Genomic DNA, 27,453 nt, shown 5'->3' on the forward strand with positions numbered 1-27,453 from the left:
GAGGCCCAGAGAATAACCAAGGAAGCTGTAGGATGTTCATGAGGGCACCCTTCATCTTTATAAGATCTAACAAGGTCAATGAGTTGGCAATACAAATGTACTATAATTCCTTCTGTCTTAGTTTTCCATATACCACTATGATCTTTTCCTTGGCATTTTATTGGGAAGAACATTTGGCTATATGGATAAGCAGATTCCAAAATGTGATTTTATTTTAAGCTATAAATGTAGTAGTTATTTAATTGGCCTGGCTCGTAAGCCATATCTGTAATCATGTTGGCTGTTATCTTATACTACAAATGGCCTAATGAAATCAACCATGTCACTCACAGTTATAAGGTACTTAGCACCACGCGTAATCGTATGTGAATGTCAGCCTTCCACTTCAGTTCATACAGATATATTGCTTGAATAAGTTATGTATGATTACAGAGATTGTTCATTTAAAACAAATATGTAATTTGCATGCCTTTTTTCCTGAATTTCCCTGTTTTTGTATCACTGAGACATGCTGGCTTTGGGAATACTGTTTCAAATTGCTGTACTATGTCATGTGTAGTGTTCATTTCAGAGCATGAGGCAGCACTTTGAACATAAAATTGCATCTGTCAGTCTCCTTTCCCTAGGTGGTAGGACACTGATCAACTCTCCCCACTGTCTGGGGTATTACTACCGCTTGGCAGTAGAAATGAGACTGACTGCACTCAGTGATTGAAAATTCTTCTTTCCTATATTGTGAGGAAAGGTCATTCTGGCTGGCCTTTCAAGCTGTAGAGCTGCATGTTGTAACTATTATCTGCCCTGCCAGTAAACTCCTGACAGGTTGGGAATAGTCACCTTGCCAGTAATCATTCTCTGATCTACTGGGGAAAAAAACAGACTGCTCTGTAGTTCTCCATGTTATTTTTAATTTCCTGAATCTTATTATTGAACTGGTAAGGAATAGCAGAGGATGAGAACTCCATGCACCCAATAGTAAAAGATTGTTAGATATAAGGGAGAAAAACTGAGCAGAAAGGAAATAAAAGTAGTCATAAAGTTTGTTACTTCCACTTCTGAAATCCTGTGTTGTATGAGTTTTATGTCTGTTTGCAAGAAATTAGGCTTATATAGGAAGAACAACTGTTACATTATTGGTTTATGCTGGCAGTTAAAACAATTGGTTCTAATTAGGACTGATCTAAGAGTAAAAAAGACTGCATATGTGCCTCAGTTCAAGTTAAGCTGTTCTTTGTTTCTGTGGTAGATTGATAGGACAAAGTTGATAGAGGGCGTTAGCATCTCTGTCTCAGTATCTCTGCTTTTAAACTAACAGTTAAGACTTGATAGGAATATTCGGAAATACTGCACTCTGAGACAAATTTTTCTGCTAAGTAAAATATAAATTTGGATATAAAATTTCATAAATCAATCTCATAAAATTAATTTCACAAATTAATTCATTCATGAATCAATCTTACTAAACTTTTTGTTGGGCTATTCCAGAACAGTATCCTCATTCCTTAAACTAGACATTTCTACTAGTCATTTTAATTTTTAGACTGCCCTTCCATTAAAAAAAAAATCACATGACATATTTAACCTTGAAAAATAGCCAGAAAAATTTAATTAGTTCATAAGGCACACATTAGTATTGCCCTTGTCATCTTAAGGATGTAATTAAATTTTGCGAACTATAGCAACCAATCATCTTGGAAAAGGTGTAAAGTTTTAATAAGCTTCTGAAGCTCAATGTACTGGATAATTCTAATGCTAAAGTAGGCATTGTCGAGTATCTTCATGAAGTTAGTGTGGTTTTGATCAGTTATCATCTAGTGTCTAAATACTGGTAGCAGAAGTTTAGGTGCAACACCATGCTGCATTTGAGCCTGTGCTGTTGAAGACCCTTACAGATTTAACTTGCATCCAGCAAGTCTATGGGGCCAGATGGGATCCACCCAAGGGTACTGAGGGAGCTGCCTGAGGTGCTCCCCAAGCCACTCTCCATCACCTATCAGCAGTCCTGGCTAACTGGTGAGGTCCCAGTTGACTGGAGGTTAGCAAACGTGATGCCCGTCTACAAGAAGGGTCAGAAGGAGGATCTGGGGAACTACAGGCCTGTCAGCCTGACCTCGGTGCCGGGGAAGGTTATGGAGCAGGTCATCCTGAGTGTCATCACGAGGCACGTACGGGACAACCAGGGGATCAGGCCCAGTCAGCATGGGTCTATGAGAGGCAGGTCCTGCTTGATTAACCTGATGTCCTTTTATGACAAGGTGAGCTGCTTAGTGGATGAGGGAAAAGATGTGGACGTTGTCTACCTGGACTTTAGTAAGGCCTTTGACACTGTCTCCCACAGGATTCTCCTGGAGAAATTGGCTGCTCATGGCTTGGACAAGTGTACTCTTTGGTGGGTAAAAAACTGGCTGGATGGCTGGGCCCAAAGAGTTGCAGTAAATGGAATTAAATCCAGTTGGTGGCCAGCCACAAGTGGTGTTCCCCACGGCTCAGTATTGGGGCCGTGCAGATTAACGAAGGTTTTAATACAGCATCTCAGTAACAGGAAGAGGCATTGTTGTCTGTAAACTGCATGAAAATCATTCCTGGATAAGGGAGTTCTAGTTCAAGGACCTATTTTTTCCAGTTGTATTACTTTACTGTGGCTGCAGGTCGAGGGGACCTAGTGAGCCATCTTCAAATCTGGAAACAGCTCAGCTGTAGCAATGCAGAACTCAGTATTGGCTGCAAAATCCAGCTGAGAAATAAGGTGAATACTTAGGGGCTGCACTTATGCTGAACTCTCAGCCACCACACAGTCAGCAATTCCCAAGTCAGCAATTTTAAAGAGCTCTGGTATGACTACTCTACCTCATTACGTCTAAGATATGGCTTCTGTCAAGGGGATAAAAATGTCCTTAGATACGTGATGTGTTGCCCCTAGTCTGTAGCAGGCAAACACAAGGCAAGGAATTGAAACATAAAGGAAGAAATAACTTAGCAGCTCTTCTGGTCTTCTACCCAGCTACATGTACTTTAGAGAAATCTTGCTGTCGTCACTCATGATGTTTTTGTTATTTAGAAAAATTACTTAATTTGCACTTAAATGCCAGTAACTTGTAAGGAGGACCATGCAAGATAATAAATCTGTAATTAATGATACCCTTTTCTTATAGCCTCATAATCACAGCAGGGAAACTAACAAAAAATGCTTGTCACTGAATTATTACAACATATCAAACTGTCCCCAAGCTGGCCTATCTACTGAAATATTAGGGGTTTTTTTGCTTTCTCAGCCTGGCATTCCTCTCCTGTCATTACAGTGAAAATGAACTTGAAAATTTGTAGCCAGCCTATCAGCTCACCTCTGCTTGCATTCTTGTGTCTACTGTATAACGCTGTGTCAGCAATCTCATACAGATATCTAGGAGATAGTTCTTTAGAAACCTGAATTGAAAAATAGCCTAGCTGTGATAACATTTTTATCAAAATTAAAATACGAATCTTCTACACAGTTTCCAGAATCCTTAAATACTTGGCTTAGTAAATAAAGTGCTATTTGTCAAGTCATCAGTTCCTGATTGACTTCAGTAACAAGTCTTCACAGCACCTATCCTGAATATTTGGACATTTCAATTCTCCACATTGAGACTAAGATAGCAAATGAATCTTTTCTTATTTAATGAATTTATACCTTCACTTTTCTGCAGTTATTTTCTAGCTATAAGCAAACCAGTGCAAAGTGGCCACAAGAAGGAACCATCACACTGCCAGATGTACAAAATTGCCTGCATGAATGGAAATTCAAGAGGCTAGCCTTAGTCACCCATGCTTCATCATTTTGAAACTATAATTGATCTGAAGGATCATGCGCTAACCTTTCTAAAGTCCACTCACCCAAATTGCTTCAAACAGAAGGACTCCTAGTAGAGCTGTATTTCATTTAAGCACACTTTTTAAACCAGAGATAGCAGGATATAGTGCACATAAACACATGACCTACAGTATAACTCCTCAGGATTATATACTTTTGGGGATCAAGAAAGATCATCTCAGCTGTGTAGAGAGAAGAGCATAATAATGAAGGGAGTCTCTTATCAAGCAGGGTAACTGCAATATATAACAGGTTATCTAGAACCATCTGAAAATAGCTGGAGTCTATGAAATTTAGCCTAATTTGACACCAATGTTTCTGAAGCAGCTGATTGTCCATGAAAGCCTTTGGTATTGTGGTGCATAATCAAAATCATTACTACCTACCTGCCATGAGTGCTGGATTTCCTAAGTACTGAGTCTCAGACCTGATGTGTCAGGGAGCAGCAAGGGCCAGCTGCTCCTTCAGGGATGGGGAGGCAGGAATGAAGGGGACTACCACAGCCGGCAGGGCAGGGACCTCACTAGTCAGGTCCCTATCTCACCACCCATGAGCAGAGCAGACCTAGAGATCATGGCCAGGTTCAGCCAAGAGCCCAGATCATCAAGCAAGTTTGTGCTGATGAGGTAGGTCTAAAGTAAAGCTAGAAAGTCAATATGCAGGTCAGGATCAGATTTGGTGATGGCCGGGAAGGTTCCTGATGACAAGACCAGGTCCAAGGTCAAGCTGGGAAGTTAGCCCATGAGTTGGGGTCTGGATGCACACACACAGGTATAAGCACAAGACAGGCACTCCTTCAGCATAGCTCAGGCAGAAACTAAAGGCCTCAGGCTGAGCTGAAATGGTGTCTCCAGGAAGGGGGATGTGAATAGAGAACCTCAGAAGGCTGGTCAGGGCCATTAAAGCTTATTAATTCCTCAGGGCCTGACATGATGTATGAATGATAATCAATGTCCCTTATTCTTCCATCTGTCACTCAAGGAAACAGTATCTTGAAAAAGTATAATTCATCTGTATGTTGACTGAGAAGTGAAGAGCCACTCAGAGCTTGTCAATAAGGAACACAAAGCATAGGTGTGTATTGTAATGTGAGTCGTACATTGGTTTGGTGGAGTAGATAACTGACAAGAGGGGCTTGTGTTTCCATAACAACCTAATAGCTGAAGTCTTTCTTAGGCAGCAAGTGGTTTCTCTTCTAAGTAATTTTTGGCCTTAGAGAAATGCTCCCATTATTAAGTAAAGTTTCCATTTCTCAGGCTGTTTTATACAGTCTAATCCCCCTTTACCTTTAGCACAGAAAAAGATTCATAGGCCATGAGAAGAATGAGTAAGAGTCTCACAGTGCCCTGACATGATGGGGATACTCCCCTTAGAAGGAGAAATCTTAGGTTCTAGCCTTTGTGTAGTTCCTTTAATAAACCTCTCGAGATACATCTTAAAAATAGTTGGGGTTTTGTGCCTGTTACTCTGAATAGAAGTCTGTTTCAGAACCACTGATTTCTGTGCTAGTGATTAAGAAGCTTTTCATTTCCAGCCTCAGTGTATTCATGGCCAACTGAAGTCAAGACAGAGGAACCCTAACATACTGTCTTTGGCTAAGTCAGGGCTCTCCAGCAACTCTTCAAGAAGCAATTCTGGGCAGCCTCTGAACGATTCTGAAAATTTCTTATTGCTCTTACGCATGTCTATATGTACTGCCTTGTCACGGTGGCTAGAGAACTCCAAAGGGTGGTAAAGTGTTGCATGGAGGTCTTCCAAACGTGTGTACTCTGTATCACAGTATGTTCAAGTTATTTTGTCTTACTTCTGTATGTATGCATCCATTTAAGGTATTGGCCTCTATAGAAATCTGGATGATGTTATCAACATACTGTGCCCTAATATCCTTCCCTTTTTCTGGGTAAGAAGAGGAGAGTGAAGTTATAATAAGAAGACCTGAAGTGGTTGAACTGAAAAACAGATATATTTTATCAATTAAATGTTATGTTTAGTCCATCTGAAAATATTTTTTTGGTTTTGCTGTTTATTTACCTGCTTTTTAGTGAAATTTACTTTAAAGTGAAAATTGAAAATTATCAAACAATTTTCAGTTGTATTTTTCAGTCAAGAACTTATTAATAGTGAAATATAATGCCCAGCCTTAGTTATAAGACCTATACATACTTTTCCACCACTCTTCTTTGTCCTCTTTTAACCTGTGTCTGAGCCATATGGAGAGAATTTGGCTATGATAGAGAATTTCTCAATTTACTTGTTTTAACAGGTTAATTTGTAAAGATGTAAGGATCACATTCAGAGCTTCAAGATATAAATCTTTGCCAGAACACAGTGTATTGGAAACCAAACTAACCTTCTGACTGAGTTTCAGTGATGACACATTTCGTATTTGTCATTCCTACTGCCACAGTATAGAGTGCACACTTCTTATCAGAAGCAATTTTGTCTAATGCACTAGCATATGTTTGCAGTTCGGATTTTTTAATTTCACGTGACATTTTAATAAAGGTTAAGGGAGTGCTGATGGAAGAATAAAATATACAATAGCTCTTCTATCATGCATTTTGTTGTTTTTTTCTTCAGTACAGCTAGTACTTGTTTTAAGTACCTTTCAAAAATGTAAAAGAAAAGATTTCTGAAAATTATGCCTGGAGAGTGTTTGCTGATATAGTTGTTCCTATAATATAAATTATAAATTTATAATTTATTTTCTATTTTTAAGTATTTTCTGGCATTTTATAGTTCTTTTTATTTTCTCTAAGTACAAATCCACAAAATATATGCAGCTTGGGTGTTCTGTTTCATCATAATGACATTTTCATACCCTTTTTCTGCATTTCTGATGTTGTGTACGTAGTTCTTGGAGCACAATTAGGATGCTTTTTTAGTACTGTATCTCTTAGAGGAGCACAGTTCACTTGTGTTTCTGGTCCTATGTTGATTACTGTTTTGTTGACAGGTGTTTTTAACCTACTGATTTTGACCAGTAGGCCTTCAAGTGATCTGAGTCTCAGAGGCTGGCATGTATTCCTAACCTCACTGATGTTAGGGCAAGTTTTGCCATTGATTTCAGTTGGGTTAGATTTTCACCGTATATATCTTCTTCCAAAAGAAGAGTCTTTATTAAAGTTAGGAATTAGTCAATTAAGTATTGATATGAGATCAGGAAAAAAATGTGTCTTGTAGTATAAGATGAAAAATGAGGTACTGTCTGTGAGAATATTTCCCTTTTCTTTTGATTTCATCTAAAATCAGGACAGCATACCTCTTAAGGTATTATAAAGCTGTTGTAGTTGGAAGCGGTTGTAGATGGGTGCAGTGTGCATTTTTGATTTCTGCCCAGTTAGCTACCTCCCTAAAATCACATTCTGCCAGCATGTGAAAGGTATGACCCATTTTAATTATCTTTGGGTAGGTTTCAGGAGATGGGTGAGACAGCCTGAAAATTCCTTCTGCAGTGAAGTTCATTCCTAGGTAGTTCAGGTAAGCCAGGTTTCTGATATCACCTAAGAAAAAGATCCAGGTGATCCATATACACTTTATGTATACAGGTCCTGTTCCATATTCTTTCTTGATATGGCTGTAGCCTGCTGTCAGTAGAGTTATACCAACAGTGCATATATATCCCCTATCTAATGTTTAAAGAAGAAAACATATCCACTATTTATTGTTTCAATTTCTCTTCATTGTTACAGTGTGGGAATCAGCTTGCTTGATAGAAGTTACAAAGGGAGATGAAAAATAAATTTAACTCCTGTGGTGAAAAATAAGCGCCATTTTTATTAGGGTGTGACTCAAATTATAAATATATTAACAGAACAAATGAATAAATGAGAGAAGATGAATGATAAAAGATTTCAATAATAGCTCATCCACTGTCTGCTTCCACTCTAAGCAGTCCTGGGCAGCATGAGATAAAGCCATAGGTTCCCCTAACACAACTGTTCCCTTAGTTATTCTATATTTTAAACAGAGCAATTTTGTATTTGGACAAATTTCTGTTATCATAAAATTCTTGTATTAAACGATAACTAGAAAATTTAAATCCTCCAATTTTGCCATCACTCGAGTGGCAGACTCTAACTGCAAAGCACTACTTTAAAAATTGATTCTTTGCTGTGTGGGGAATAAAAAAAGTTCTGCTTTTTTGTTTTATTTCACTTCTTGCCTTTCGACAAAAGCAGAATTTATCCAGCAAAGCAAAAATATAACATCAGTATCACAAACTGAGAATCAAGTGGAAGCATTCAGTGATCACTGTTTCTTGTGTCATACTTTCTTGACTGATTCTTGCCTATTTAACTGGCAGCATTCAGAATCCCAACAAAGAGCATTAAGAGAAATGAGGCTTATACAAGTTTTTTGACCCTCCTCCTACACCCAGTGGTATTTGTAGGATAAAGATGGGTAAAACTGTTACCTTTTTTTTCATCTGGGTAGTCTGGAAAGAGCAAATGAGTGATATATACAGCGGATACTTCTTATGCACGTACATCTGGAACCATTCATTATTAACTTTTTAAAATTACCTCAGTTGCAAACATAGACTGCTTTCATAAATTTTAATAAACCAAATGTATTATAAAAGTGAATGTCAAATTAACTCTATTTACTTGTATTGAACAAACTTATAATTTGTTTTAAAAAACAGGTTAACTAATAAGATCCAGTTTCTCTGAAGCAATGCTAATTTGCATGACCTATGCCTATTTCGTTTATTGTTAATGGTGATCCATATCAGCTATTCCATTATTTCAGATGTCAGGCTGAAATCCTATAACTACTAAGGTTACTCCATTAGCTTCCTTTTAGTCATCTCAAATCTTATCAATATTCCAAGTGCTATTAAGAAACGGCACTATTTGTTGAGATAACCTCTGGCCAGATCTTTTTAAACTCATGGATAGAAATTAGATAGATATCTTGATTAAACATTTCTAGCTTTAGTAACTCTCATTTAACATTCCCTTTGGATATTTTCATATGAGCATATTTTCATCTGAGTTTCTGTTGATATTTAGGGAAAATTTTTCACATCTCTGTTGTTTTATAGTATTATTTCTCCTGCCACATTTCTAGAGTAATGTGCCATAATCTGGTTTGTTCCTTTGTCCATTTCTACTACTCCTTTATGTCCTTGATGCAGCAGAGGTCTTGTGGAGAAACATCATTATAATAATCATTAAAAGACTTCTTCAGAATGCATATGCACAGAAAGCTGAATTGAGGTTGCACAAGCCACGTCAATTCTTACATATTGCAGCTCTAATGTACTTTCCTTTACAACCTTATCATCCCTCTAAGAGGTTTTTAGTATATAATTAAGATAATTACTCCCCATCATATGCTCCTCTGGATAACGTCTCTGATAACATCCTTAAGAATGAGATGTTATTCTTAAAAATACTCTGGCATTTCTGAAGTTAAAGCATGTGGGAATGACTGATATCACATGACCAGTTCGTTATCAAAATACATGCAGGTCTCCTCCCATCCAGTATGTGCCAGTAAATACGTTTATGTTGTTAAAGTAATTCCACTTTCCAAACGACTATCTTACATTTTCTCTGCAAAGTGAGAGAAAAAGGCTGCTGCTTGACATATGTTAAACATTTTCTGATGATTCATTACTTTTTATTATTATTCATTAAAGTACAGTTGAAAAAAATCAGCTTTCCTGGGACTTTTGGGCAATTTTTGCAAATGAGTGCTCATCAAAGAGCATGCATTCTGACCAACACTCAGTTTCATCCATGCCGGTGTGATTACCATCTAGAATGATCTCATTATACACTTGACTGCATGCTGTCAGACAAAACCTCTTTTTCAAATCAAGACAATAATTCAAAGGAACATAATTATTTTGAGGTATTTTGCATTTTAAAGCCCATATGCAAATATTATTTAGCAGGATTTGAGTTTTTCTTTGTTAAATGACTATTAGTTACAGCATCCTTTGCAAGTACTTTTGAGTCAGGGATGAAATATACATAGACCATATACAACATATTCCATGTAATACGTAGTCTAGTAAGTAATCCTACGCTTCAAAATGCTCCTGAGATTGTTTCATAATTGAGCAGATGTAAGTGATAGTGCCTTTTGTAAGTGGTAATAATTTAATAGATATTTGAGGAATAATATTGCTATAAAACCCATCAAATTGCTGATATTAGCAGTAATAGTAAAACTTCATCTTACCATTAATTTGTTGACATTTTACATGCATCTGGTATACTCCAGAGGAATATAAGCTTGTGTAATGGGTATAGCACTGCATGGAGATCTTCAGTAGGCATTTAGCTAATATTATGTGTCTCCTGGTGCACCTGTGAATTTTCTACAAACCTTAAATTGAATTTTCTACGAAGGTTTTAAGGTTGAGTCTTACTCCATATTAGAAGGTGGGAGGAACCAGTTGTCTTGACTTCCTACTTTTTTTATTCTGTTATAGTCAAGACTTTGCATATTGTCCTATTTTGCATTAAGGTGAAACTGAGTCCTAAAATTTGAGAGATCCAGTGCTCAAGAGTTAGTGATTCACTTGACTTATGTCTGTAATGCAATAAAGTTCAAACACTATAAAAAAAAAAAGCTAAACTGGTTTTCAGAAACACTGTAGATATAACAGGAAAGGCAATATAGATATGTCTTGAATCACACAAAGAACTCAGCTGTCTCTTGTGGAAGATTAAATTCTCCACTGTTAGTTTTATCAATTTCAGATGATAAAGCTCAACTCTGATTAATCATTAGATGCTGCAGTATACATATTTTAGGATCATCTAGACATTCTCAGCTGTTGCAGAAAGTTATGACATTAACAATGCTCCTGACTTTCCTGCTCCTTGTGTAGTTTTTCAGGCTGTTTTTGATATCTTGTATTAAAGATTGAAAGTTTAATACAGTTTATTAGGAGTGGTTTGTGACTTGCTGTAGATGGTGAATAGAAGTGTAGTCTACGGGTGCCTTGTAGCATAGTTTTTACTATGTGATTGCCTTCAGTCTAGGTATTAGATTTGATGACTTGGGCAATCCTTTCTATTTCTACGTCCCATATCAGGGCACTTATCTGGGATGTGGGGGATCAAGCTGAGAACCCTAAGTACTAGGCTATAATGTTAGTGACTATATCTGTATCACAGGACATGACAATGCTGTTCAGCACTGGGCCCGTGTTTCACATCTTATCTTCATCCCAGCTCCATGTCAGACCAAGATACATGAACTTAATCCCTGCCCCGCTCTGTTAGAATAGGGTTGAGCTCCAGGAGGACCCATGAACTGAATGATCAAAAGATCAGGTCTGTGGGATACCTGCCCTTCAGTCTTTGTCTTTCTATTCCCCATTAGTCTTTCTTGCAAAAGACCTTCCATCCTGCTCCGAGAATTATTTCTGATGAAAATATCCTGAAAATGGTACATTTCCCCAAGAAAATCAATTTGGATTAATCAGTTTTTATACGGTGAGAATAATTTGTCAAAAGATTCACGACCAGCTATACACTGCATTCATATGTCAGTTTGATGGCTCTGCTAACAGACAGATACTGAGGTCTCTGGATCATAGCTCTGCCTGCTCCCCTCTCCCTGTTTTCCATCACTGCTTCTCTGTAGGGATCATCTACTGCCACACAGTTACTGTGCTTTTTCAAATAGTAGTGAAGAGTCACTGGCTTTGATATGAATGCAGTTAGTAACCTCACTCTCTTTTCCACAGTTCTAGTAGAACTAGCATAGCAATAACTCCTCCCCCTACCCACTGCCAAAGAAACTGAAAAAAATTGTTAGCTTATATCATACAATCAACTGAATATGCATGCTAATAATTTTATTTAATCATTGACCAGAATCAGATCTGAAATACTATATTTTAGGATAAAAATATCATATCCTATTTCTACTGTCTACTTTTCTAGAAAGTAACAACTTAAATGTGGTCATTTTGTGAAAAATTTAAGTTACTGTATTTAACATTTCAAGCTTTAGTTGTGTTCTACTGGGAACTCACTTTTTCAAGAGCATATGATATAGACTTATAGAATCATAGAATCGTTTAGGTTGGAAAAGACCTTTAAGATCATCAAGTCCAACCATTAACCTAGCACTGCCAAGTCCACCACTAAACCATGTCCCTAAGCACCACATCTACATTTCTTTTAAATACCTCCAGGGGTGGGTACTCAACCACTTCCCTGGGCAGCCTGTTCCAGTGCCTGACTACCCTTTCGGTGAAGAAGTTTTTCCTGATATCCAACCTAAACCTGCCCTGGCACAACTTGAGGCCATTTCGTCTCGTCCTATCACTTATTACTTGGGAAAAGAGACTGACCCCCATCTCGCTAAAGCCTCCTTTCAGGTAGTTGTAGAGAGCAATAAGGTCTCCCGTTGGCCTCCTTTTCTCCAGACTAAACAGCCTCAGTTCCCTCAGCTGCTCCTCATAGGACTTGTTCTCTAGACCCTTCACCAGCTTCGTTGCCATTCCTTGGATGCACTCCAGCACCTCAATGTCTGTCTTGTAGTGAGGGGCCCAAAACTGAACACAGTAGTAAAGGTATGGCCTCACTAGTGCCAAGTACAAGGGGCCAATCGCTTCCCTAATCCTGCTGGCCACTCTTTCTGATGCAAGCCAGGATGCCATTGGCCTTCTTGGCCACCTGGGCACGTTGCTGGTTCATATTCAGCCGGCTGTCAAACAGCACCCCCAGCTCCTTTTCTGCCAGGCAGCTCTCCAGCCACTCCTCCCCAAGCCTGTAGCGTTGCATGGGGTTGTTGTGACCCAAGTGCAGGACCCAGTACTTGGCCTTGTTGAACCTCATACAAGTCGCCTCAGCCCATCGATCCAGCCTGTCCAGGTCCCTCTGTAGGGCCTTCCTACCCTCCAGCAGATCAACACTCCCAGCCAGCTTGGTGTTGTCTGTAAACTTACTGAGGGTACACTCGATCCCCTTGTCCAGAGCCCTGATAAAGATACTAAACAGAACAAAACAAACATACGTTTTATGAGTTTTTTTTAATAAACTTTTCTACTAACTTCAGTACGTTTGGAAAGTGGAAATCTTGGCATAGCTTGCTAGATTTTGTTAAAATCAAAATATTTGTGAAAATATTAAGCAATTACTAAAATAAACCATTTTTGTACATAATGAACAGATTTATTTGTTTTATTCAGTGTCAGAGATGATTAAAAAATAGAAAAACATTGATTCCTAGTGAAGGTAATCAGTGTTGCATTCTGTAAAAAAAAAAAAGATTTTCCCTCCTGTTCTATTTTAAGTTAAATAAAAATCACTCATTTACTTCCATTTTCTCTGCTTCTGTCTCCCTTACTGCATCTGCTAGTCCTGATGGCAGTGTGTAGCTTGCTGCCAAAAAGTTTCCTTCTATTACTTTACAGAGATTTCATTTTTGTTCTTTTTATACCATTTTCATTTTCATGCCACCTCAAAAGGAAATTTGAAGTATGCAAGAGATGTAGGATTTTGCTATATATCAAAATAGGATGGGAATGGGTTTTTATTGCCAATCCACATACAGATGTAGCATATCTTTACTAGCAGCTAATGATATAATAATTTTCTACTGCAAGAGGATATCAAACTAGTCTTTTCATTTTTTTTCTGTTATGCCTTCAAATACGTCAGATTTGGAAGAACCCATACGAAAGAATATTTTCAGACTCAGTTACTTCATTGTTTTCAGAAGGCAGGAAAAGTCTTCAGAAGGACCATTTCATATTTTGTGCTCCAGGGCAGGTTGTATTATTCTTTCTATAATACAATATATCATTGTATGCAGTAGTATCTGTTCTGGATGAGGATATTAAAACAACTGTTAGTAAAAATATTCTTTCCACTCCAGATCCAGCTGTTCACTCCATGTCCTTTTTCTTTCAGGTATCATTCCCTTCATGCTAGAAGATACTTAAGTAATATAGTACAATTAAAACTAGTTTCTTACCAGTAGTGCTGGGATCAAAACTAAGTTTTTCTCCGAGAGCATTTCCATTATTTTGACATCTATGTCTGTCTTACGTTATAATGAAAAAATATCAAAACTTTCTATGAATTTTGTGTAAGTAAAATTTGCAAAAAATACTTTTTTTCTGATCAATTATATAGGTTGTCTTTGTAGCAGACAGAAAATAAATTAATTCAGGAATATTAGTAAAAAGGGTAGAGTTTGAGTATTTTTCAGAAGAAAATGCTAAGTATAAATAAAAATATGTAAAAGTAATATATGGCAGAATTGTTTTGGCATATTAATTGTAAAAAGGATAATTTGGAAATTAAAAAATACAATCAAGTGTTTGGGTTTTTTTAGTTACTAAAAACTCTAATGCTGTAGTGCCACAAATTAGAGTTGGAAACTGGATTGTGTTATTCGAAAATTATCTACAGTATTTCCTTTATCTTTCTCAAATCATTTGAACGTTATCAGGGCAACATATTGAACTAGATAGCTGGTCCACTCTGGTACAGATGTTTCCATATTGCTTTCAAAATGAACAGCAAACACTTTTAAGATTCCCTGAATTCTGACTGTGTCTTAGTAGTGCACACTATCTGCTGGACAAATTCTTTATGCTTAATGAGTATACTGTCACACTGGATACAAGATACATTTTGAGTTTGGAACAAAATACTTTTTTCCATGTAAATATATATTAAATACAAAAACATAAATTTTCAGAGTGAGAGTTGAGCTCTCTGAAGTCACTCTAAAATTTAGATCCTTTGAATAAGAATAACTGGATATTGAAACATTGCAAAACATCATTTCTAGCTCTCTAGCTTTAAAATATTTTGGTTAGCTTTTTGACTTCAGTGTTCTGATAAAGAGCTTTATTAACTAATTGATACTTCAGAAGAACTGAAGCTCATGAAAATATAGTTTTGTCCATAAATTGCATTTCATTGCAACTAAAGATAGGTGCACATTGGAAGGTTTATCTTCAAGATTGCTTAAATTATTTATTAACTGAGCTCGATTCCTGGGGAGTATGGCTATCATCAGTATTATTTAAATGATATGAGAGCACTTACTGTCATCACCTTTTGCAGTTTATATTCTGAGATAATTTGAAAATGTAGCCTAATTCACTAATCATGTATTGCATTTGCAATAGTAGAATACTTTCTCTGCACTGCAGTTTGGTTATTCTCTTTGGATTATAGAAGCCTTGTGAAATACTAAGAAGGCATGCGTACGGTAGCATTCAGTGGCCTCTCATTGATGAGTTAAATTTAAAAATAAGCACAGACATCCCCAATATGTATCATTCTTTTTTGGAGGATTTTTTTTTACAAAAATACTAGGCATTCCAGTTTTTAGTGAATGACTGAAATAAACAAAAATATTCTGGCACCCTGTGCTTTTCATTGAACTTCCAGAAACATGATGACGACATGCTGAGACAAGGCAAATGTAGAAATCTATCAAGTATCTGTCATAGGCAAGTGCAGTCATTTCACTACAAACCTTTTATACATGGAAAAGCCAACAAAAACCCCATTTTACAAAAAAATAAGTATATGGCAACTGTGTAGCATTGTTTTTGAATGCTCAATTAGACATCAACAGCTTGCAGAGGCAGTCTCAAAAGGTTACTCAGGAAATGGTGGAAATCACCCATCATCTCTCATTAGTACTTAATGAGAGATGTTTTTCCAGACAGTTGCCTGGTATTACAAGGGTTATGCAAGCTTGAAGCAGTTCCAAAGTCTATTTGTGCAGGTGGGTGATTAGAGGAAATAAAAAGTTGATAATAGTCATACCCAACTCTCGTGGATGATGCAGAAACAACTAAGCAGACCCCTGCTGCCACTGGAATGCACTTCACTGGTAATTAATTCCAAACACAATCCTGAAATAGCTGCTACATCCAAGACTGAGCCAGTTATAGCTTCAAGTGCTTTCAACAAGACAGTTGCAGATATATATTTACAATCCTACTCAGAACAATGGTTATTCAGGTTTAAGTGCGTGGGAAACAAAACAAATTCAAAAGAGCAAATTCAAACAGTTTAGGCCAACCGTTCTCTCTATGCATCCAGTGTAGCTACCTACTGATTCTATTATTCAGTATTCCATCTGCTCTTTTGAAATGTCTCTTGTAATGTTCGTTCCTTGAAATCCTGAAATACATGATTGTCCTTATCTGTAGTTCCTAGATTTATGCCATGTTGAATAGTCATGTAGGAGAGATTTGTTTTGGGGTTTTAGTCAAGTTAAAACAATCTTAAAGCTGAATCCTATACTGTGGAAAACTGCCTAGTGCCTCAATTTGGACTACTATATAACATGAATGTTTTTCTTATCTGCCTGACAAAATAGGAGATTTTCTAATTTTTTCCTGGATTTTGGTATGAACTGCAGTCTGGCTTAATTTACTGTATGCAATTGCTGTGAATCTTTGCCACTTAAAAGAGACATCACATTTTTATCACACATGCTATCCAAGAAATCTTATACGTGGCAGCTCTGTATCAAATCAGGGCAATTCCTACTATTTTGTGACCTACTCTGCTCCATTTTAGGTCTTTGTTAGTTTCTTCCTACTTGTTGGCTTGGGCTCCTGCCTTGTAAATCTACTGCTGGTAGATTTACAGCAGCCTAGATCGACCCACGATGAATGAACTGAGCCTAAGTAGTGCTGTCTCTATACAAAATGTTCAGATAAATTGTTTTAAGACTTGCACTGAAATCTGTCTATGGGTATGTTTTAGTGTAATGGGGTGATTCTCCTTGCTCTGCCTTAGAAAGGGTTGATTGTATTTTAATGAGCCCTCTGTAAGCTTCAGGAAGATCACTGTGCCCGAATTCTCTTTACCATAAGGAATAAGATTCAGATGATTCTTCATGTGGGCCTGAGTCTCTCTCTCACTTTTAGATAAAGCTCAGCAACAGTAGGAAAGATTCCGTGAGGCATAATCTGGGCAAGTTTCTTGGTCTTCTCCTCAGCATGAGGATATCAGCGTATCCCTCATAAAACTTCCATATCTTTGATTATCCCTGGAATCAGAAAATACTGGTTTATCTATCACTCCAGTGTAGTTATAAGCGGCAAGTCATCTTTCTTTCCAGTTATGAAGCTTTTTAAAGGACTAGATGATCATTCCCCCATTACTGAAGAGCACTAAAATCTAGTCCTTATGGTACCATCCATGATGGGACCTACATTTACCTGTTCATTTCTTAGCCAGTCAATGAAACTAGCCCTTCTGGTGGCCGTGACCTCTGCAAGGAGATGTTTTTAAATTCAGTCACTGGCGACTGATCCTCCAGAAACAGCACTATTTCCATATTATCTCCTTTGGTAGTCTTCCAAGATTTCTGTTGTGATTATGATTGATTTCTGTCCGAGAGAGATGATTAGCGTTGCCATGTTCTTTTCAGAGCTTTGTGCCTCCATATAACACATTTGATGTAAAGAGGACATATAACATGTACAGACAAAGGCATTCCAACATATTTTTTCTAAAGACAGATCCAAAACCATAAAAATTGTCAGACTGGATAAGTGTTTCTGTAGTAGTTTTCTAATAGTCTAGCAAATTGAGTCTGCTATAACTGATCAAACTTAGGTCTGTCTTGATGTCACACTAAAAAACATTTTGATCCCAGACAACACCAAGCCATCTGGAGCTTTATTTACATTTTTACATTATCCTGATGCTGGGGTGTTCAAAACAGGACAGGGTTTTGGCCTGCCTTCAAGTAGTTTGAAACATTGCATAAAATCTTCCACACTCAGCAGAGCTTGAGGAATAAAAGGAAGTTATTTACTGGTAGTAGGGTGCCTTTGAAGTTGTTGTCTATATACGTATGCAGGTGCATCTGTATATAATTATGCATAAGTATATATGTGCACATTCGTTTTCCACCCTTTTTCTTTCTCCTGGAGTGGCAGTGTACAAATCTGTCCAAGTCCTGAGGTTCTACTATAAAGCTCTACAAGGTCATAATGAGTAGGCTTTGTGCTTTAAATATTTTGTTCATGTCTAGTGTTATATTTTCAGAGGTTGTAGAAGTTAGTGTGTATATTTATACGCACACTATTAGATGTGTAGCATATAATCTAGTTCTAGATTATTACTGGTCCACACCTCTAAAGTTAAACATATATTTCTTCTGTTCTTACAACAAATTGTAAATCTGAGCATATAGTATTTAAGTGACTCCACAAATAATTGGAATGTGGAAGTAAAATAGGCTGACTATACATTTGCATTTTGGTTCAGAGCACTGCATGTGAATTTGAAATAAATTGTAGTTCCTAGTTACCAGTCACGGGCTGGTTTTGGAGCACATAAACCAGACTCCTTTTTGATCTGAAGCTCCATTTGAGGTGGACACCAAAAGTATGGGGTCCTTCTGGAAGCTGTGAGGTACGTGTATGGTGGGGGTGTTTGGTAGAATAAATAAGATGCCATATAGTCCTAAAAATTCAAACCCACATATATTCTGAATGGTATGTCACGAGGATCAGCTGCTTTGATCTGCTCATCCATTGCCATTACACTAAATTGTAGAAATAACTGATGTAATAGCTAATATAGACATAACTGTAGATTTTGAAAAGGATGCTAGGATGTTTCCATGATGAAAGTGGAAAACTAAAGATTAACTGTGTGTTCCATTGTGAAGATTTGTTTCTGAGGTGAGATCTAATTATAACTACATTTCTGGAATATGGGCTGACTTTTGGCTTTTGAGATTTTGCTGGTTGAGATGTGGTAGGAAGTGTTCTGGTTGGTATACTTGATATCTGCCCAATAGTTAATATTGTTGCATTGTATACATATACTGCATTTTCTTTGAGCACGTTATGAGAAAAAATATCTACTAGAAAAGTTCCAGTGAACAGTTTGTCCTCACAGTACATGGACAGTGGGATGAAAATTTTGATGAAACACTTGGTGAACTGTGGTGATAGGGTCTATTACTATCCATAAGAACATTTTTCTCTATGCAGCATACCATATGAAAGAAGACAATCATCCACTAACTGACCACTGATGTCACACAGCACAGTAAAAGGCAAAGTTCCCAGTGTATGATTTTTTTTGTAGTTTCAGTTAAACAGTTAACATTTTTATGTTTTTGTCTGACATCTTAGTAGGTGATAGCAGTAAAAGAACACCATAGTCTGCTCTTACAATGTACTAAAAGAAGACAATATTCGCTTTCATTTTGCTCTCTCCAGACACACATCTGAATGATCCTTAAAAGTGTAAAGCAGTCACCATATCCATGAATGGGAGCTCCTTGCACTACCCTCTTTTGCTGACCTCCTGTTATTCTGTAAACTTGAGAAAAAAGCTTACTGTAGCCTTGGACCACTGAGATGGCATTAGTTAACCGTGCCTTGGCAGTTGAATCTTGCCCTATGTGTCTGCAACAGAAGTGTCTGAGCTAGCTACCCAGAATTTGTTTAAAACTAATGCATACCTTAGTATAATCAATGAAGTTTAGGGCTTGTTCCTCTGACCTAATATTTCTTCAGTATAATACATTTAAATATAGAATATATTCTAAATTCTAATTAATACTGTTTTAACTGGTTTTCATTGACTTAAAGAGGAGTTTAGCATGCTCACTGAAATGTGGCTGTATTTCAAGAAATCCCACCTTGCAAGTCTGAAGATCAGTTTCTGAATTGCTCAAGACTTTGAGAACAAATTACTGCTATTTCTTTGGAAAGCAATTTAGTCGCTAGCATATGAATACGTAAGTTTAACTTCAGATCCTGAATTTTGGTTCCAAAAATCAGTCTTATTAGACAGACATATATAACACATTACATAATGTTGTTTTCATTTTATTCAGAAATTCTTTTGTACTGAAAGACTGCATTGCGAATGAATCACTGAATACTTATAATGTCAGTGATAGCAGACCAACTTTTCTTCCTATGAAAGGATTGGTTATGATCTTAAGTCTTATATAATGTCTTTTGTGTGAGACATGAGGTTAGAGTACCTTCATAGTTACACATTTTTATGAACAAGATAACAGTATGCTCATATTAATTAGGCTTCAATAACATTGAACTGAATAATAGGTAAAACAACACTGTGCGCAAAAAGCATCTCTTTTTTTTGCAATTGTATTATATATGACAGCGTGGTGAAAAATAGATTTTGTGAAGTGTTTGTCTTGCTGCTTCCTTCCTCCCTTAATGTTCTCATAACAGGGTGCTGAAAAAATAAACATTTCCAATATGAAATTACTTAAAAACTCTTAAATTTGTAAATTTCAAAAAACCAATTATGTGAATTAGTTCTTATTCAATGCTATTCAATTTCTTCTTGTCATTTTCCTGTTAGAATATATAAAATAACTGTTGGTGAAATATGGAATAACTGGAATAGACCAGTAAAAAGCTAATCTGGATTTCTGGATTTGGTGGAGTTGATTCAATATCAATAGGTTTTAGTGTAACTGAAATCAAGCAACCTGTCCGTAGTCAAAGGGTGTAGCTCAAATTTAAACAATGCTAGCATGGCTTGAGAGTAAAAAGATTTTTTTTAAATGATGGTAGGAACAACCTGACCTTCAACCTCCAAGCAATGATGTCATCATCTGTAATTACAGCCTTTTGATGCATAAGGAAAAGACTAATATGCACAGGCAAGTTGAATGAAGCACTAGTGTGACCATTGCTGTAAATACTGAGTCTGCTTCTACTGTAAATATTTCAAAAATTGGGAAAAGTAGCAAATAGAATTTTAAGAGGTATTAAGATTTGGAAATTAAGATTAAGATGTGGAAACCTGTCTAATCCTGTGAGAAATTTAAGAATTACCATCTTTTTTCATATGTTGATGAGATGGTTAGTAGTAAATGTGATCATGATGGCATTGTAACACTTTCTGTCCTTTAAAACCTTGTGTGCTGAGCCAGTCAATCAACCAACAAACAAAGCAAATTAGTAAGATTTGCCAGGATGTAAATCAGCACAGCTATTTTTATAGTCCATACTAGATGAGTCCAGTTAATCCAAAACCTGCGTTTATCTGACCTTTTAAATTTTTTTTTACTTATTCTGAACATATAGAACATAACATAGTATATTTTCTGTATCTTATTCTATTCTATTTCCTTTGCCGTGAAACAAAGGAAATGGAGGATGGAAGGTCCTCAGTGACCATTTTTTAAAAATCAGAGTAAACTCCAATTACATAATCCTTGTGACAGTTTCTCATGTATGATGGAGGCAGGAAGGAATATTGTTAGAGCATGCTGCAGTTCAGTAATTTTTAGCTGCCAGATGATCCCTGGAGCCTGATGTTATCTGACTTGTACAGAAACATCTCTTGGCTTATTGCAACTTGAGCCAGGAACTAGAAGAGAATGATAGCCATAAATACTTCCCTGTTGGCCCCGTCTATAGCACCTATCAGAAACTCAGCATAGGAGATAATCTTTCCAAGGTAAATTTGGTAGGTTCTCAAATTTCCAAATTCTTTTTGCCATGAAATGTTCCACTGAATCTTACAGTATTACCATTATGGTTACCTAAAGGGAAAAAAAATAATGTTTGCTTTAGTTTTGTTACCAGAGAAAGAGAAAAGAAAATGAAAACATAATTATTGTATCATTTAATTACAAAAGAAAATGTATTCAAATCTATTCTTGATGAAACTATGAGTACTGTATACATAAAGAGAGAAGTCGCCCAAATTGGTTGCAGGAACTAATTTGATGGTGATATTCTCTCTCTGATGGAGCAGACCCAGGTAGTAAATCATTACTGGTTGCCTAATGAGAAGATCCTACTGTGAAAATAAACAGCTGTCCACAATAAAGACATTGTTTACAAGAAACCATTACATGTCAGACACTTCATTCCCTTGAGAAAGGAGCAAAGGCATGAAATACTGAGCAGTTGGATTTTTTCTGCGATGTTTATTTCAAAGAAAAATATTTGAACTTTTTTTTTAAAGCTTTATTTTTATATTCTAATAGCATGATCTTTTTTTGTATTACCACTTTAGTTTGCTTGGAAGGAAAGACTGTAACTACTCTTTTTTGAGATTGCTGCATAGTACATATGTTCCTGAATTTGTTATGGTTGTATGCATACACTGTAGCTGGAGAAGTTTTTCTCAGCCCTGTCTTGTGGGGCATATAACAGCCCTGCCTCTCCTCATTAATATCTTCCAATAAATTTTCATTACAAGAATTTCACTTCCAGTCAGTTCGATGCTTCTCAGGTGGGACTGTATCTAGGGGCAAAACCTAGTCTTCAGTGACCTATCATTGAACAGGGTCAACAAGCAGCTGTGGTCTTTCCTGTGGAAAGACCAAAATCTTGCTCATACAACTTGACCCCTCTATAAATGTCTTCTGACTATTTAAAGTGTGAGTAAACTAAGCTGAGGTGACTATCATCAAGGGCTTGAAACAGAATGAAATGGTGGGCAGAAAACTGTGTTCATTACCATCAGCACCAATCTGTATTTCTAACTATCTGTCCTTTGAGTGATGCATCTTTGAGATACTTCCACATCTGCAAGACTTCCTGATTTCACTTGCAAGGCTTTCATGTGCTAAACAGCTAAAGGGCAGCTGTGCTTAAGCAGAGCCACACAAGCTTCACAGCAAAAGAACAGTGACAGAAACTCAGGGACTGCTGAAGTACCGGGGAGTTTGTGTTCTTTACAGGTTTAGCTCTTTGTCAGAGACAATCGTTCTGTTTGTTTCTCACATCAGTAAGTAAATAAGTGCACTAAGTACACTTCACTAGAGTTGTGTGGAACATTTCTCACTCTAGAAGTCATTTCTTAGCTTTCTAGATGGTGCCTGTATTACCATGTGTCTCAGCAGCAGTATAGTCCCTTGTTGGTATCTCCATACACAGCGCAGGGCTTTTTCAAAGCAAGTCTTTGATTCCTCAGTCAAGGAGGTTCATTGATAATTATCTATGGATGAGTCTGTCCATAGAATGAAAGAAGATGATATTTCATATTCTGGAGCAAAAGAAGATAAGACTTCCAGCTCAATTAAGATGCTCCTAACACTCATATTTAGTCTTCATCCTCACTATGACATTTCCGAAGACTATGGCAAGGCCTCGGTGTGTGTCTTCTTGTCAAATCCCTGTCCCTCCTTTGATGAGCGAGGCTTTCAAATCACAGGATATTCATTCACATTCTGCATGTAAACAGTTTTCCAGGTAGATGCCAGGCCAGACAGGAAAGCATAAGAGAGACTTAAGTCTTTCTGGAATGCCATCCAAGTTCTTCCATGTTAGGGATGTTATTATGAGGATTCACCTTAAGTTCCTTTGTAAGGCTGTATAAAAATTTGTTTGGTTCATCATATTAACACATATATATTACTTTCTGAATGAAATTCATTCAGATCCAAGATTTCTTTGCACACTTGCAATGATTAAGGAAGAGCCCTTTTATGTCTTAAGACTGCATACCTAAAGGACTGGCAGTTTTGATGCAGATGCTTTTCAACAAAGTTGGAATTGTCCGTGCCTGTGACAAGGAGGGTTCACTCTCTCAGACCTCAGGTAACACCTGAGGTTATGAACAGGATGCCTTTATTTTGGATGTCTGCCAGACTGCCACCTGAACTTTCGGTTACACTTTCATCAAGTGTAACAGTATTGCGGAAACATTCCAGCCTGGTATTTCCTTTAGAAGAACCGTTTGTCGGTCTGTATTTGACCAGAATCTTTAAGACCTCATTCAGATATGTAGTGTTCCTATGGGGAGTATTTCTTAGAATCATGCATGCTATGAAAGTATCTGTAAGTTGGAAAGGCCATAAAGTTTACATTCTTGCAACTATTCTTCTTTATCCTTTGTTAGCTACGTTAATGTAACTGGCTATTTCCTTCCCTTTGAAATCTCTGTTATACTTCCAAGAATTCTTTCAGGTCAGTAGGACTGAGAGGGAGAAGATTCTGTCATTGCTTTCACGGAGGCATTTGTGACTTGTGCAGATGGAGGAGATTATTTGTGTTCCTGCAGAAGTTGGTTAGGCAAAAATTGTCTAGCTTACAGCATTAGAGCTGCTTTTGTTTATTTGGAGTTTGGGTTTTTTTGGAGTGGATTTGCCCACAGAGTGGAAGTATGTATTAGAGATTCACCTCAATTACAAATAAATAGGCTTTCTTCTGTGAACTCTGCAGGCTGTCAGTTGAGGTCCACAGACGTGAGATTTGAATGTAATCAGTCTTAATGCAGAGCTGCAGGTGTTATAGCACATTTAGGAACATGGAGCACATGTCTTTGTGACCCACAAAGAAAGGTACTCTGTAAATTCACAGACACTGTAAAGACCACCATGACTATGCACAGGCAAAGGCATTTTCCGCAGAATCTGAACTAAAACATTTCTTTAATAATACAATTCTAAAGGTATGAAGTAATGGCATGAAGTAATGTGGAGCTTTTGGCCTCCTGCTAAGTCATTCTGGTGCTTGGTTACCATCACAGCTGGGAAGCTATGCCTTATTTCATAGTTCTCTCTATCTTCTGACCTGATTTGCGCTAACGTTACATTGTTCAAACAGCATTAACATTTAGAGAAGGTAAGAATGATATTTTAAGTCCCTTTAATCGTCCTTCACAGTGCCATAAAATGGTGACAACATCGCAAAATATGTCCAAACAGCAGTTTCCTATGTACCTGCAGGTATGTGGACATTTTTAAGGCAGCTGTAGGTTATCTACCTGAGATACTGCTAGAAAGGTAGCTACTGCAGTGCACAGCTCTAGGGAGGATGGAAATTTCATCAGAGGAGCTGAGTACATTCTTGTGCAATTAATCCTCGCTGATCCGTTACATGTCTCACAGTGTTCAGGAAAGTTGTCACTGACGGCTATTAGCATGCTCCAAGTTGAGTATGTGTTTATATAGCTTGTTGAACTGGGTCATATGTGTTAGGAATTTCCAGGATGAGATATAAGTTGCATTAGAAAGCACCCCTGTTATAGTGGTAGTACTTGGATTCACAATCGGTAATTCAGAGTCACAAAAGTAAAATATTAGTGTTTGTTTTGTGCCTTATTTTATTTAGGTATTAAGAGAGTGCGATATCCTGCCTTAACACAGAATGAATGTATGAGCTGATAAAATAAGTGCAGATATGCAATATATTTCTTACCAAATACGTTTGAATTATAATAGGTTTTGTAAGTTGAAATAGTAGCATTCTGTTTTCAAAATAATTTTTTATTTTAAAATGTATGAAGAATTTGTAAGTTCATATAAATGCTATTTTTATTCACAGATAATGCACCTCAGGTAGCAATTACTGCACCAGGATCTGGTAACCATAGAAACAGCTCGACAGGCCCAACACCTGACTGCTCTCCTCCATCACCAGACACTGCACTTAAAAATATAGTGAAAGTTATACGTCCTCAGGTAGGTGATCACCATAAGAATCCTCTTATTAGTTGTATTTTTCATTTTAAAAGCAGGATATGATGCATGTATTTTAAGAGGATGTTATCACTATACACATATGAATAGGTCAAAGACAGATAAACAGAACATGAAGTATTTTTTATATTTAGGAAGCAATCTTGATAGCAGAAGATAGAATATTTTATGAATGAGCCCAACAATGTACAGGGAGGTATCAGTAGATTTTTCTTATAGCATTAATAATGAAGTCTTTATGTAATATTTTGTATTTTTATGTACTACTAGTTTTCTTCCAACTTTATGTTCTGTTTTTATCAGTATTAATTCCCTGTTACTTTTTCAGGTTTTCTTTGCTCTTTCTGTATCTCCATTTACATGGTCGCATAATGTTTCATACCTTCTTTAGTTTAGCTTCTTGTATAGTATGCTTCTCGACTTTCATCCTTCCTAACTATATGTATTTCTAATAGTGTTTGGTAAACAAGATGCTTAATGTGTGGGAGACTTGAGTGCCCCTTGTAATTCTTTAAGGAGTACAGCCTTTTAAAATAGAAGCTTTAAAATAAATAAATCTTAGAGTTTGATTCAGTATTATAGAGGTAATTAGAATGACGGGATCATAGGATAACATAGATCAGAAGAAACCTCAGGGGATTATCAGTTCCCTGCTTAAACAGGCATGACATTAGGTGTGCCAGAGCTAGCTGTGACAGCTACACACTGAATTGACTAATTGTGAAACTTTTTTGGTGTGAACCAAAAGAACTTCTATTCCTCTCCTACCAGTTATTGGGTTCAAATGCAGCCATCTGTTCTTCATTGCTGAGCTGATCTCTGCAACAGAGCCACTTTGATGCTAGTGGATGCAGGCTTTGTATCATCAGTATGTTGCTGGCATTTGTGTTGCTTGAGAAGAAAGCTGATGGATGTATGATATTTTTGTGATAATTATATAGGGCAGATTGTTTTGGTGCCGTACAAGCGAGTGTGTTACAGTGATGGAGGTAGATCTTCCTTTCAACACTCGTTCCAGCACACAGTTCAGAAGGTCTTGCAGAATTAAAGGTAATTACTAGGTGCACCTGCCATTCTCTCTAGGAGCCATTGGTTTCCTATGGCTGACACTGTCAGTGCACAATAATTGTAACAACTGGCTCGTGCAGCCCATCCCTCTGTGACACTACGGTTGTTTGGGTTCCACATCCTGGTTTAAATCTAGATTGCAGGGGGTCTAAAATAACAGCTTCTTCTCCTTTTCTCTTTTTATAGTTGCTTCTTGTTTTGCTTGTTCCTGTAGTCTCTCTGTCCCTCCCACCCTACATCAGTATAGTACTGAAATGCCTCCTTCCCTCTAAGCTGTTTTTTATAGTAGGCGGCAAGCAAACAGAAAGGTATTGGAATATTGTTGGAACAAGCTGTTGTGTGATAGCTTATTGAAAATAGCATTTAAAAAGCTGTTTCCATCATGATATTGCCAACAGATGGACCCAGAACACTGAATGGTGATGTTCTCCTGCTAGTTAACTCTGAATGGATTCAGCAGATTCTGGGGAGCTATTTTCAAATTTAAATCATACCATTTACTGACTCCCAGTGTTCTCATCGTTCTGCAGAACAAAAGCTAGCTGTGCGATATATATGGTCAGAACTTTATCACGTTTGCTAAAATGTCTCTCTTGTGGCCCTACATGTGGCATACTTCCTATGCAGAAAACAAAAGCAGAAAGGCACATGTAGCCTAGTGCTTAAGGTATGTTGTAAATGTATGCGCTAATACATGAGAAGCTGGATGCACTATAGCATTCAGGTCCCATTATGCTTCTCCTTTCTCCATGTGTTTTATGCACATTGCTTCAGTATTCTTGCTTTTCTTTGTTTTTGTTGCTTATCTAATCACCTCCCCCCAAGATCTCAACCCAAGAATTTAGACAAAGAAGTTGTAGATGTTTGCCATGTGGTGTTTGCAAACCATTAATGTTAATTCTGCCTGCATATTTAATTCCTTTATTCCATGCATGCTGCATTCAATTACATGGCAAGCTCTTTGAAGGTTAACACAATGGGATTCTATTCTTGACTGACCTCTCACCACTCATGTAAAACTAATGAATAGTGTTACACAATGCATGCAAAATAATTAATTTTCTGTTGTCTGCCAGGGCCTCTTTGCAGTTCTCTAGCAAAATAAACAGATTTAAGCAGATCTA

The 27,453-nt window shown here is 37.2% G+C and overlaps 1 protein-coding gene across 1 annotated transcript in view; it reads left to right on the forward strand.

Annotated features, from left to right (window-relative positions):
- Positions 1-27,453, forward strand: part of ANKS1B (ankyrin repeat and sterile alpha motif domain containing 1B) — a gene marked incomplete at both ends in the record, with an annotated part of 442,459 nt that overhangs the window by 132,903 nt on the left and 282,103 nt on the right. The window contains 1 exon segment of the mRNA XM_082308774.1: positions 25,107-25,243. Coding sequence (XP_082164900.1) covers positions 25,107-25,243 — 137 coding nt within the window.

The sequence above is a fragment of the Platalea leucorodia genome (genome assembly GCF_965183815.1).
Source record: "Platalea leucorodia genome assembly, chromosome: 4".
NCBI classification, from domain to species: Eukaryota; Metazoa; Chordata; class Aves; order Pelecaniformes; family Threskiornithidae; genus Platalea; species Platalea leucorodia.